Here is a 13,747-nt window from a genome sequence, read left to right as displayed (position 1 = left end):
ACCTTGTCCGGGCACTGGTGACTCTTCCCTCTTAAACATTGTCACTACTTCAGTCATGGTGCTTTCTGTCCACAAGAACAAGAGGCTAATATACTCTTATCCCATTCCCTACATGGGATAAGAGCCAGTATTTCCGGGATATTAATAATTACTAAGTGCTGTGGGGCAATGGTTTTACCCTATAAAGATTTGTTTCTTGCACTTGTTTAATAAAATGTTGATTGGCCAGTAGCCAGGCAGGAAGTAGAGGTGGGGCAATGAGAAAAAGAGAATTCTGGGAGGAGGAAAGAGTCAGTCTGCAGTCATCACCCAGACACAGAGGATGCAAGATATGACTGCCTCACAAAAAAAGGTGCCCTGCCACATGGCTAACACAGACAAGAATAATGGGTTAATGTAAGATGTAAGAATTAATTAATAAGAAGCCCGAGGTACTAGGCCAATCACTTTATAATTAATGTAGACCTCTGTGTGATTTCTTTGGGACTTAGGAAAGCAGGAACCAGGCAGGACAGAAACCTCAGTCAACAGCTAGGGAAGAAGTTTCTCTCCTATGGCTAGTGCCCTTTTGGCACACAGTTCTGTCATTCCAGATGGACACAACTGAACAGGTAGGGTCAGAAAAGATCCTTACCAGTTTCTGCCCTGACAGGACCTCCAGCAGAGCAAGCAGCTTGACACCATCTTTCATGTCTTCAAAAAGGTCATCCACCACCATGGGGGGCTTCCGCTGCAAGACAAAAAATGCCACTCACTGGGGTGAAATTCATATACACTTGATCATCCATCCATCTGTCCATCCATCCATTCACTAGTTATGAGCTGAACCAAGGCTGTTTTATGCTAGGCATAGGCTCTACCACTAAGCTATACTCCAGACTTATTGATTATCTTTTTATATAATTACCAGCTACGTGTTGAAAGCTTCAAGAAGAAAATTAGACTGTCATAAATAAAACTAGATATCTAAAAACCTTGTTATACCCTATCACTGAACTCAGAAAAGTCAAGCTGGTACCCTCATAGAGCTTCCAGCCCCCTGACTAGTGCTCAGGTCCTGGAAGGTCCTCTGCATGCTACCAGAGGAGAAAGGGAAACACCAACCCAGCTACAAACTCTTTGGTCTACAATGGTGTCCCTGCCTGCAAGATACATTGGTGCGGTCGTGGCACAATACTTGCAGGGGTTACCAACCCCTGGCTGGAATTAAGGCTCACTCCATGAGATGGAACCCATGCCTGGGCCTGACCAGGTATCCAAGAACCTGAAGCAAGACAGGCCTTGGACCTATGGGAAGGCATAATATTAGTGTTCTGCTTGAAGAACATAGCAATAAAATGATTCCTAATGGCATTCTGCTATACTCAGAGCAGTGTCTTGCTCTGTCATCCGCCATCAGAGAAGCTTCTTCCTGCAGTAGGTGGGGATAAATACAGAGACCCACAACTGGACGATGTGTAGAGAATGATAGACCTTGGAACACTCAGACTTAAATAGGCTGTTTCCACCATATTCCTCCCCTCAGGACTCAGGGAACTCTGAAGCAGGGGAAGCAGGGAGATTGTAAGAGCCAGTGGGGATGGCAGACACCAAGGAAACAAAGCCTTGGGAAATGACAGGAATGAGGAACATATGTACTCATGGAGTGTTTGGCAGCACACACGGCCATGCACAGGTCTGACACAGATGAGATCTTAATGCTGAGAGGAGAGGTAGACACAAGCCCCCATTCCTAGCCCAAAGGCTATCTGTAATTGATAACTGCTCACGTAAGAAAAATTGCTTTTCTCCAGTGGGGTCTCACTGGGGATGGCCAACACAAAACGAACTCAGTGGTGTGCATGGAGGGTTTTCATCTCAGTGCTGGTTTTGGTTTAAGGATTTTTTTCCCCCTTACATGTCTTTTACTTTTCTACTAAGGCTTGCAATTTTGTTTTTATGTTATTTTTTTTTGTATGTAGAAATTTGTGTGTCTCAGCATCTGTATATGTTTCTTGTGCTTTTTCTGTGCCTGTTTTTTCCCTGTTTGTTTTGTACTATTTGGGTCTATTTATTAATTTATGTTATTATTAATTATATTGGTATTCTAATGAGAAAGAAAAGATGTGGATTGGATGAGTGGGAAAGACTAGGGAATCTGGAAGGAGCTGGGGAAGAAGAACTGTAATCAGAATATTTTTTATAAATATATATTTTCAATAAGTTAAAAAATTAAAACCTCATTATATTTAATGCTTGGGCTTTAATTTATGTGCCAGATCCTTTCTAGAAGATTTTTAACAAAGGTGAGCTGGTGTCAAATGAAGGGCAAAGAGGACACTGTGAACTAAAATGTTACAGAGTTCATAGCAGAACTGGACAAACAACAGGGGTTGCCCCAGACTGAGGGGAGCAGAGTCACCTCCCCATGAACAAGTCATCTCACGGGATTCAAGGAGCCTCGGGCTCTGGAGGGCACTTCCCCCTAGGCTATAGGAACACACAGGGTGTTCCTAAAGTGTGCATCAGGTTTTGCTGTACCTCACAGAGCAGTGCACAGCACACCTCCTCTCAGAGGAGCCCGAGTCAGGAGACCCTAAGTGTGGCAGTACACATGATCACTGAACCCCTCTCTGCTCCTGTATGCAAAAGAAAAAGGCCATTTCAAGTCACCAGTATCTCTAACGTTATCACATTGAACATTGTTGAGATGCTGCGTAGGCTGGAGTGCATCAGAGTGCTTGGGAGAGCCAGCAGTAGGCAAAGCAGTAAGGATTTCATGTTAATGTCCCATGGAGAGAGATGGGCTCACCATTGAGTCCCAGATACAAAACATGGCCCATTTGTCAGAGTTCAAGCTCCATGGTTTCCTGACTCCTGCTGAACTTTGTTAAAGGCCTAATGCTTCACTTTCAACTCTCTCTCTCTCTCTCTCTCTCTCTCTCTCTCTCTCTCTCTCTTTTTATTTTAAAAATTGTGTTCTATGTAGAGATGCTGAGACGCACCGTGTTCCACCGAGGTCCACTTTCTCCTCCGCCCGCGGACATGAAGCATTTCTGTTTCTTTCACTGACTGCATGAATTATGGAGGCTGAATGTTATAGTTCTAATTTTAAATGGATTTCTCTTTCTTTCTGAAATGAACAGCTGAACACATTTTGTTCTCATGCTGTGAAATACATGTTCAAAAATAGCAGCCTTTGCGTTTTCAGTCATTCCTTGCTGGATCCCACCATTCACGCTGCTTCTTTATTATATAGCAAAAACTTAATAGACTTTATATCCCAAACACTTAAGTCAAATTATTTAGAATAAAAAAGCCATTGCAATAAAAACCAATGTGATTTCAGGCAAATTATTGTATTATCCACTTATCGCCATTATAAATAGAATACAGGTTTCACTCAAAGTACCAACTTGTATCCTAATAACTTAAATGAAGAGAAACAGAAGGAAAAGCTCATAAATAGATGATAAATTTAGTGACAAAATAAAAATAAAGTTTTACCTGGATATCTAGGGGAAACTTAAAGAAACTGGAAATTTCCACAAAATAATAAACATTACAAAAGCTTTGGCACCAAAACTATGATATTGGAAGGGTAATAATATGCATGGATGATGACATGCATAGATGATAGCACTCACGGTGATAACATGTATGTGTGATGGCATGCATATATAATATCACACATGGTGATGATAACATGCCTTGGTGGTAACACACATGGGCTATAACAAGTATGGGTGATAACATGCAGAGATGATAAGATGTGTGGACACACAATCTAGCACCACACACACACACACACACACACACACACACATCTCTCTCCATCTTTGGAGCACAGTGCTCCTGGGTGCTTCTGGAACTGGCCTTCAGGATAATCCACAGTGACTGCTGGACAGTTCTCAGCCCACTGTCCTCTTTCTGGGGTTACTGACACCCTTCTCCTCTTGCCCCAGTCCTTCAATCCTCTAAGGTCTGCCAGTCTGACTCAGAACCTTCCTCTCCACTCTCTTTTCTCTCTACGTCCTTCTTTCCTTGGCTTCCTTCTCTTCCTCTTTTCCTTTCAATTTCCCTCCTTTTTCTTCTCCCCATCTTCCTTTTTTCTTCTTTCCTTTCCTTCTTAGCTGTGGCCAACCTCAATGGGTCTCTTGGTCTTCACAAAATTGTCAGCATGGATTTAACTCTTGAATCCTTCCCCCCATTCAGGAGTGAGCTCCCTTAAGTACTGTTGGAAACACAGCAGACACTTGGTATGTGTTTCTGGCTGCCTGCTTGGATGACTCAGGTAATGCAAGTAAATGTTGGGTGAAATCAATAAAATATGTCCTTTTGTCAAAACTCGCTTAAAAATGAAAAAGAAATCCCATTTTGTATCAAGTATATTTCTGCACAGTATCTTTGATGACCAAGGCACAATTATTTCTCACTTGACAGATGTGAAATCTTTCAGCTGAAGTATGTCTGTGGTTACATGTATAGATACAGCACCAAGACGACTCTTTGGTCAGACTTGGATCATGGGGTGGAAGCCCAAAGGCAGAGAGAAATGAGGACAACTGATTGGAGCCTGATGTAACAGAAAGTAAAGGCTGTCAACTTTGTTCCCACAGATTTTCAAGAACTGATAGAACCATGACCACGGTTATGCTATGTTGTCTTTTTTTTCTGTAGAATATTTAGAAATCTTACTCATCACAGTCCCCTTTGGTCTTAACAATCCATATTTAGTGGAAGCATAACATTTTTCGGCCAAGTCTGAGGAGTTAAAAAACGGACGTCCTCTTGCACTGTAAGTGAAGGGCTTTCCTGTTGAGCCATTCTTTCTAAAACCTTCCTCAGATAAGGTCTGTGTCCTGTGATGCGGCTCTAAAAGGATCGCCTGTCCTTTCATAGTTCTAGAAACTCAGAGAATGTGCACAGGTCTCTGTGGCTAAGGAGCTGATGCTGTCTGGTGAGCCCCTGGGTATCGCAGTCATTCCAAAGGGTGAGGCAGGGTGGGGCTCCCCATTTCTACCCCATCCTGCCTTTGCCTTCACCACAGTAGAGGTGCTTTGTAACAAGTACCATTGCCTTCCTTTGAGGACTGCAAGAAAACCAAATGTCTCCCTTCTTTTAAAAATATTTATATAAGTGTGTGTGTGCACACACGCCAGGGGAAGAAAACTATTGCTAGTGGGAGTGTGTGGTGAGGTTGTCTGTGTATTTAACTATGCTGTGAGTTGGTGTGTGTGTAATACGTATTTCCTTACTAGTCTATAGGTACAAGCACATATTGAGTTCTTATCCACCATTTGCTTTGTAATGTTTTTCATGACAGAATGGTCATATTTGCTATTTCATGTCAATTTTATGTTCTGAAAAGAAATTCCTTTACAGGGGGAGGGAATAAGAGAATAGTTGAAGAAAATCATATCAGAAATAGTCACTTTCATGGCATTGAAATTTAAGAATTCTCACATTTAAAAATCATATATATATATATATATATATAAATGAAAAATGTTGGTACAGAAAGGAAATATTACAAAATAGCTATAAAAAGTGCCTATATGATACCCAGTGCTTAGCATCTACAACTTAGATGTTTATGCACTTACACCTGCTAGATCTTTGAATAAGGCAGGGAGTGGGGTAGAATGGAGAAGGGAGAATGAACAGAACATTGTTGGACATCCAAATATGCTTAGAATTATGATATGGGCTGCTTGTTTATTTTATTTCATATTTACAAACAAGGACTCTGAATCTCAGCAAGACCTAGTCACTGGCCATGGTCACAAATGCTGAGCAACTGGGCCCAGAGCCCAGGTTTTCTATCACGGGAGTCACCTAGTTAGGCAGAAAGCTTTGGAGAAAGAGGAAGGCATTAGCATTCATTTTTCAGAATACATGAGCCCATAAAGATGAATTCTTTAATGTCACTAAGAAAAATATGGACTGATGAGCTGAACTTCTACCAGCTAACTCGGCTAGAGGCGATGGCTTTATTAACTAAACCCACCGTTCCATGTAGATTTGAGAAAGACTGGATTGTAGCAAAGGTGCATCGTGTGTATTTACCATATTGGCATAGGTGCAAACCAGTCGGGCTCACGGTGTGTCCCCTCACAACCATAGTCCATCCTGAACACATCACATTCTCTCCTTTAGTACGGATGATGACTGAGGCCAAATTGGCTCATGGCAGCGACATACGGACGCAATGCCATAGCATTGTGGAGGTTGCAAAGCTGCTCTTCCCTGTGCCCTTCTCCATAATAGGTAAGTCAGTATGTGAGTCCTTGAGGCTATTCTTAGCATTTGTGGCTCATAGAACGGTGGGAAACTGTCCAACTCATGGTGCCAGGGGACAGGCAAATTAAATCATTGCAGGGGAGAGGCAGCTAGGAGTGGAGAGCAAGGGAAGTCACAGGCTTCCAAAGTGAGTGATTGGTCTCTTCCTAAGTGGAGTCCTGTGGGCATGTGCATGCACTTCATTATTTAGTGACAATCTGTGACAACAGCCTGGAGATGCCACCCAAGTGTCCAGGGTCTCTAATGGGAGTCTACGTGCCCCCACGACTGACTGTAGACACTCGGAATTTACCTTTCCTTCTCTCCTTCATGTCAAGGGCGAAAAATGATGCTTACACAAACCATGCTGTCTGTCGGCGACACCTGGATCAAAGCAGAGCAGCATGGCCGGAACATTGATGCAGAGATGACATCTCCTGTAAGCAAAGGTGGACAGCGCACAAGTGTACAGCGTGCTGCCTCTCATCAGCCTGTGCACACAGTCCAGGTTCACAGGGCTTTTCTCCTGGAAGCCACTGCAACTGTTTCCTAAAGGCAAGTCTTTTCTTCTTCCCCTTTTTTCATTCTGAGAAGGACTAGGGCAAAGCAAGCCTGCGGAGTGCTGAGTTAACCCTCTCCTGCCCTGCCAGCATTTCCTTCTTAGTCTGAGACAGCTGGAATCCTTTCAGTAACGTCCCCTTTTAGACAAATCTTCAACAGCAAACTTTGTTCACTTGCGAGAGCATGCCTGCATGCCTAACCCTCAATCAGCCTTGAAGCACTGTTCTGGAGGGGATAATTTCTGTTCATGACATTTCTCCCTCCTGCTAGATGATGAACTTTGAGTAAGTGACTTCTGTAAGATGGAATGTATGTGATCAGAGGAACTAGGTTGTTTTAAAATATTAGTTTGATTATTAAACATTGATCTATGCTAAAATACTCAAAACCTAAAAATGACCCCCAGTTCCCTCTCAGCATTTTTGACTGCTCTTGCTATCCTCCAATAGCAGAGTGACGAAGAATTTGTATTTGGTGACTGGCTTATTTCACTTAGCACAATGTTCTTGAGGTTCCTCCACGTTGCAGCAGGTAGAAGAGTTTCCTCCCTCTGCTTGCACTGAGGAAGGTTTCGTTGTGGTACACAACATGTTCTGTAAATCCATTCCCTGTCAGTGAAGACAGCGCTGTTTCCGTCTGCTAGCCACAGCTGCATATGACTGCCATGAACTGGGGTTATTGATACATCTTGACCACTCTGCTTTCAGTCCTTCATGTGCAAACCCAGCTAGAGAATTGCTGCATCATGTGTATTCCATGGCCCGTGTTTCAGGGAATGAGCCACTCCGTGTCTTACAGTTATAAAGTAGATTTGCAGCACTAAGGATTTAGTCTTTTGCAATGTGAAGAGTAAAAGAAAAAATCCTGTAAGTTTCCAGCACCAAACCAGGTGCCCACTTACCATCATTGTGTTTGGCCATCTGCAAAGGATTTCGTTCCCCATGTGCAAAAGGTTGATCAAGAATTTTATGCCACCAAAATGCTATGGCATGCCACTTCAAGATGATGCCCTCATATCCTGTGGTTAGTATTATATTAGTGATTGTTAGATATTTAATGATCTGTAAACCCAGATTAGAAAATCTCTAAGAGAATTTCAGGCCACACATGGCCACTTTCTTGAGATGGGACACATACTGTAAACAAAACTAAGGTTTGCAAAGCATGGCACATGACCATGGCCTGGTAAATTCACAGTACTGCCTTCTGCACATAGTGTTGGGAGGTGTTGAGAAAAGGAATGGCCATAGTCTGTGCTACGCATCCCTGAGCCCTCTGTGCAGTTAGATAGCCCCTCTTTCCCAGAAACAGACCAACTATTCCATCTGACTTACATATGGCTCACGGAAGGATACAGGCTATGGGAGAGTTTAGAGGATAAGTTTTCCATCCTAGAACCTGCACAGGGAGTCCTCGTTCCCTGATGGTTATTTTCAGGGTGGGGACAATACATAAAACAATAGGAACAGAGAAAAGAACAGAATGGGAAGAGGGGTGGACCAACAGATGTCCGGGTGAGTCCCCTCTGGAGAGGTTGGTCAAGAGCCTACTACACCAAAAATCTATCAAAGTACCAGGCTAGTCTTGGACCACATTAATCAAGACCACAATAATCCCCACAGGTGGCATCTAACTAAAATCAATGTATCATCTAGAAGAGTTTGCCATGACATGCCCACTAGCTCCACAAGCCAGGTAATTCCGACATTTTGCATGCATCTGTTTCTCATTCAGCGCTTTCATGGACGCGCTCTGGCTATTATTTTCCACCGAGCTTTGGCAGAGGCGGGGAGATACTTTCATTCTATTTCATTTCCTCTAGTGGAGAGCAAAGCCATTTCCACTTCCCTGATTATGTAATTCAACATCAAATCAAGGTCCCAAAGGCAGTATCACCCATCTGCTGGCCCAGCTTCAAGTGTACCAGAGACACTCTGCTGGTAATGAGGGGTTTTCTTTGGACAATAACATGTTTTCTCCCATGTGGCACAGAGCCAGAACATGTCCTCACTTATTTCCTCTCCATAGCACATCCGGGGCTGTACTGGACACCTCCCTATTGCTCACACCCAGTTGCTGATCTGTCCTCAAATTGTACTCACTTCTTTTTCAAAACTCGTCCAGGATCCTGCCTGACACCTTTAGATGCCTACACTGTTGACAGAAAGTCAGAAAGTTTTTCTCTGTTTTGTTCATGGTTTCGTTTTCAGTACCTAGAACATCACTTGAGCTGTCAAACTGCATTCCAAAATATGTGTCAATATGTGAACATGACATAGTTTGAAGGAGGAAACTATGACAGCCTTAATCACAATATTTATTAATCTCCATAAACCTTGTGAGCTCCGAACTCCCATTATCCGTAATCTAACAGTTTCCAAGCTACGGAATGTGATGTATTTGAGATGAATTTCTTTTGTAAGCATTTAATTGCACATTTGGAAATAGCTAATTTTCAATTCAGCTCCCCTAGATTTATTAAGGTGTAATCAACAGCTAAAAATTGAATCTATTTACAGTGTATGAGGTGATGTGTTGATTTGTGTATACACTTGAAAAGTATTAAAAGCAAGCTACTTAATATATTCATGACCTCACATTGGTACTATAGCTTTAAGAAAACAAGTGAGGGATGGGGTGAATGAGGGCATTAACTTAAGCCTTTGTTCTGTCATCTTCTTGCATTGGTTCACAAATAGGTCCACCAGATTGTATGCAAGGAAAGGGATGGGAGTGAGACTCAAGAAAGTATTTTCATGTAATATGCTCTTGGTGGAAAGGCAACTGGGAAAATGAAAACAGCCATTAAAGTGAACACGTCACTTAATTTAATTAGCATAGGTCTATAGATCTTTAACCTGGAAATCCTAACTGATTCTTTTAAGGTAATACCTGAATCGAATTTGGTATACAAACAGAACGTGCTCTTAATAGATGTCTTCCACACAGCCTTACTGTTCCCATGGTGCATGCGGAAACCTGAACTGCCATTACTTTAGAATGCTGCTGTGTTTGAAATAGAATTTTCAGAGTTAATCAAGTCAAAATGGAGTCACTAGCATGGATCTTAAGCCAGTATGACCAGTATCTTTATATAAAGAGAGAACAGGGTGCATAGACCATGACACTCGCAGATATCTTAATTATCTGGAAGATAATTAAGATAAGATCATGAAGGTAGGAGCCCTTGAAGGAGACTGATGAGCATCCTTAGAACGGGAAGGAGAGAGACCAGAGTTCATTCTCCGCCGAATGAAGACAGAAAGAGCAGCGGCCCGTAAGCTAGGAAGACCAAGTCCCCCAGCACCTTGACCTCAGGCTTCTTGGGATTCAGAACTGGATAGAAACTGTTGTTCCAGATTTGCTGCCTATGGTGTTTCATTAGTGCAGCTAACCTGGCCTACAACACCCACATTTAGGAGTTCTGGGCTCAAACCACAGCTTTGTCATTTGCTGAATTACCAGGCTTATTAATTAACTCTAAGCTTTGAGGACTTGGCCTATAAATGAATGGAAATAACACACTTGGTTGCTGTGAGAATTAAATGAGGTTCATGGTCAGGATATGTGTGCTCAGCACACAGCATTGCTACAATGTAGAATCAGACTCCATGATTCAGGCTAACAGGTTAAGCACAAACCTGGAACCTGGATTTGAACAACTCTCCCTGAACGTCTCTATCAGGGTAATGATTATGAAAACTCCTGCTTCCTCTAATTAGCAGAATTAAAGAATAGAATGGTTCAGATTTCTTATCAATAAAAAGAGAATTATAGTTTCCTCACCTGAACAGAAGTCTCATCTTGGAAAGAAATGTGATCAGTTCCATGAAACCACTGCTGGTTTATCTAAGACTATATAGCATGATATTAACCACTTGTGACTTGGATAATTGCAGACACATAGAGTCCGAGACAAATATATGAAAAGTATAACTATGCGCACAAATTTAAAATTTTTATAGCAATGTACTAAAAGTGGCATAAAATTATACACAGAAATTTCCTAGGTTTCTCCTCTACTTCGTAAAGATAGATGAGCTAATAAAGAGTGTTTTCAAGAGACATATTGTACACTTATCTCCATGCGATCTCTTCATGACTGCTGTCATAATATCTATAAAAAATTGTCACAGCAGAATGGAGTGCCTGCCATCCATAAAAGAGTTGATTATTTAATTATAAATCATTTATAGAGCTGCAACTGAGGAGAGGAGTCAAAAACACAAATGAAATATTCCCATCAAAAACCCTAGGGCACAGGGACTCAGCATGCAAAATGCTGGCTTCCGGAGCACAAGGACCCGAGCTTGATCCCCAGCAAGCATAGAAAAATCCAGACACAGTAGAGTGTGCCTTTAAACAGAGACCTGGCAGGAGGAGAAGGGTCCCTGAAGTTCACAGGCCATCCAAAAATAAAATAAAATGTAGATCTTTCAAACTGTCTGAATTAGTGAACTTGGATTCAGAAATAAACCCTGCATCAAAACAAAAAAAAAGAGTCTGATTGAAGATGTTCACATCAGCTTTTGGCCTCCAGCTGAGCATGCACACACACATGTGTGAATGCAGACACACACATAAAACACAGCACACACACATATAACACACACACACACACACACACACACACCTCCTGAAACTAACTTCTATGAGCATCTCTGAATATGTCCTTATGAACCCAAAACTAGATGACCTCAGACAGGACAGAGACACCAACATTTTTGTATCTCAACACTGTATTTCTCTTCATATGTCTGCCAGGATCTGTTATGAAAGATGATTTGGAATATAGTCAATTTCCTGATGTGATTTTGAGGAAATAGACTTATTCCTTTAAAAGGGGCACTTAAATTATTTTCTAAGGTATTTTGAAATAATTATAGTTTGTTAAATTACTTAGATACTATCACAGGAATTAGGGTTTATCATTACAGTTTAAATCTACAAAATTTCCCATGGTTGTTGTACCTAAGCCCTTAGACTGTCGGAGTCCTGGACATTATTTGCTGCATTCTAGAAATAAGTTCATCTATTTCTGGTTATTTCAACAGTTTTCTCCTTTAATGCTCACAGAGATGAAATGGCATGACCTATTACAGAAAGTTAAAACTAACATTTAGATTATCAGAAAAATATAAAACACAACAATTTTGAGGCATTAGTTCTTATTCTTACTTTCATTGAGAGATATCAACAGAAATTTGCAGGAAGTATATATGAGGCACTTGACAAAGGAATGCAGCGCTCTTTAGCTTTGTCCAAATTGGTTAGTTGTCAGATTACCTTCAGCAGCCCCAATACACAATGCTATCTATATTAGGGATTACTACATAGGGAAATGTCAGCCTTGTCAAGGAGACAGGCATGTGACTCCCGTCCCCAGGCTGAGTTCCCGTGTGTATTAGGAATGTAAGAGGAGTTTTCATTTCCTTCAAGTCTAAAGATGTCAGACCAAACTTGGGGGCCTATTGTAGGTAAGATGTTTGGATACCCTCTAAATCCTGATGCTGAAACCCTCAACCCAGGTTTGATGTTATTTAGAGGCAGAGCCTTGACCTAGCAATTAGACTCAGGCCGGGTCACAGGTGGATCTCTGGTGTGATGGACAGTCCTTACAGGAAGAGAGAAGAGCTCATTCTCTCGCTTTCACGTGAGGACACCAGAAGAAGACAGTAAGAAGCCCGTAAGGCCTTCACGAACAAAACAAGTGAATATCCTGGAAGGTTGATCCCTGAGACTGTGGGACAGTAGCGTTCATTGCAAAACCACACTGGACTTCTGAGCAATATTTGAGATTCACACCGCAGTAGAAATGCCCCAGGAAGAAGTCTCCTGAGCGCCACTCTCCACAGAATTCAGACAACTGTTCTTTCAATTGAGTCTATTTTTTAAAAATGATGTCTCTTGCTTTGTTGTTTTTCTCAATCAGCAACAACATAGGAGAATAATTTTGTGGTGGCATGTTAAGGTCAAAAGTCATTTTATATCATCCTTTATTTTCAAAGACAGTGCCACCCGTGGACACACGGTCACCTCACAACCTAATGTAGATTCTCTCAGATGATTTCAGTGCTTCTAATATCCTGCTACCTAGGATTTATTCTCACCAAAGACCAAAAGCCCCTGAGGGAAACTGGCAGGACCTGCTCAAATAAAACTCCTTGCATAGGACAGCTCATTCACTGCTCCTTTCAGTACTGATTGGAATTGACACAACCAAACAAAAATCCAGCACAAATTCTCCATCTGTACAGGACACATACAGTTCCATAGAAGCAGCAACTGAGCGGACTATTCTCTCAAGGTTCATAAAAATTACATAAAAGAGTGTCTTTTTACCAGTTGTCACCTCATTTCTCCCCAGAGGTGGTTATCAAACTCCACACTTAGAGAGCAGATAGCCAACCCATAATACTACCAACATCCCTGTCAGGAGTGGTGACAGCAACCTTCCTTTACAATGTGCTCTTTGTGGGCTTCATTAACAACATATTATTGTTGGCTCCCATAAGATGAACCTCTAACTCTGGAAGATTTTCTTTACCTTAGCCAGGTGGGAATTGATCCATTTTGTGAAGGTACGCTTCTGTACAATCTCTTGTTCATCTAGAAGGCAAAGAACAGTTTTGGTTAGATAATAGAATAGGTGACAAATGTCATCACCAAATACTTGCTTATATAACTCTAAAAGAGATCATAGAGTTCTTTTATCTTCTAGCTCAGTTTACTACTAGTTATTATCTTGAAGGTTCAGCACAGTTCCACGTACCTAAGTAACTAAACCCATCCTTAAAAAGTTCTTGGAAAGCTCAAGTCAGTTAAAATTCCAGCTTGGAGTGGAAGCAGTGGCCATGAAGTCCCATAGCTGTTGGCCTCTGTCAAATCCCTTGTAGGTTAGCCTTGTAGGTTAGGTGGGCTCCTA

General features: G+C 41.7%; 1 protein-coding gene across 1 annotated transcript in view; it reads right to left on the bottom strand.

Annotated features, from left to right (window-relative positions):
- Syne1 (spectrin repeat containing nuclear envelope protein 1) overlaps positions 1 to 13,747 on the bottom strand; it is a 467,607-nt gene that overhangs the window by 365,054 nt on the left and 88,806 nt on the right. Inside the window, exons 3-4 of the mRNA XM_042055521.1 lie at positions 13,370 to 13,431; positions 635 to 730 (exon numbers count right to left, since the gene is read on the bottom strand). Of these exons, the coding sequence (XP_041911455.1) occupies positions 635 to 730; positions 13,370 to 13,431 (158 nt within the window). The remainder of the gene's footprint in view (positions 1 to 634; positions 731 to 13,369; positions 13,432 to 13,747) is intronic.

Source organism: Arvicola amphibius, chromosome 8 (genome assembly GCF_903992535.2).
Source record: "Arvicola amphibius chromosome 8, mArvAmp1.2, whole genome shotgun sequence".
In the NCBI taxonomy this organism is placed as follows: Eukaryota; Metazoa; Chordata; class Mammalia; order Rodentia; family Cricetidae; genus Arvicola; species Arvicola amphibius.
This window is presented reverse-complemented; position numbering and strand designations above follow the sequence as displayed.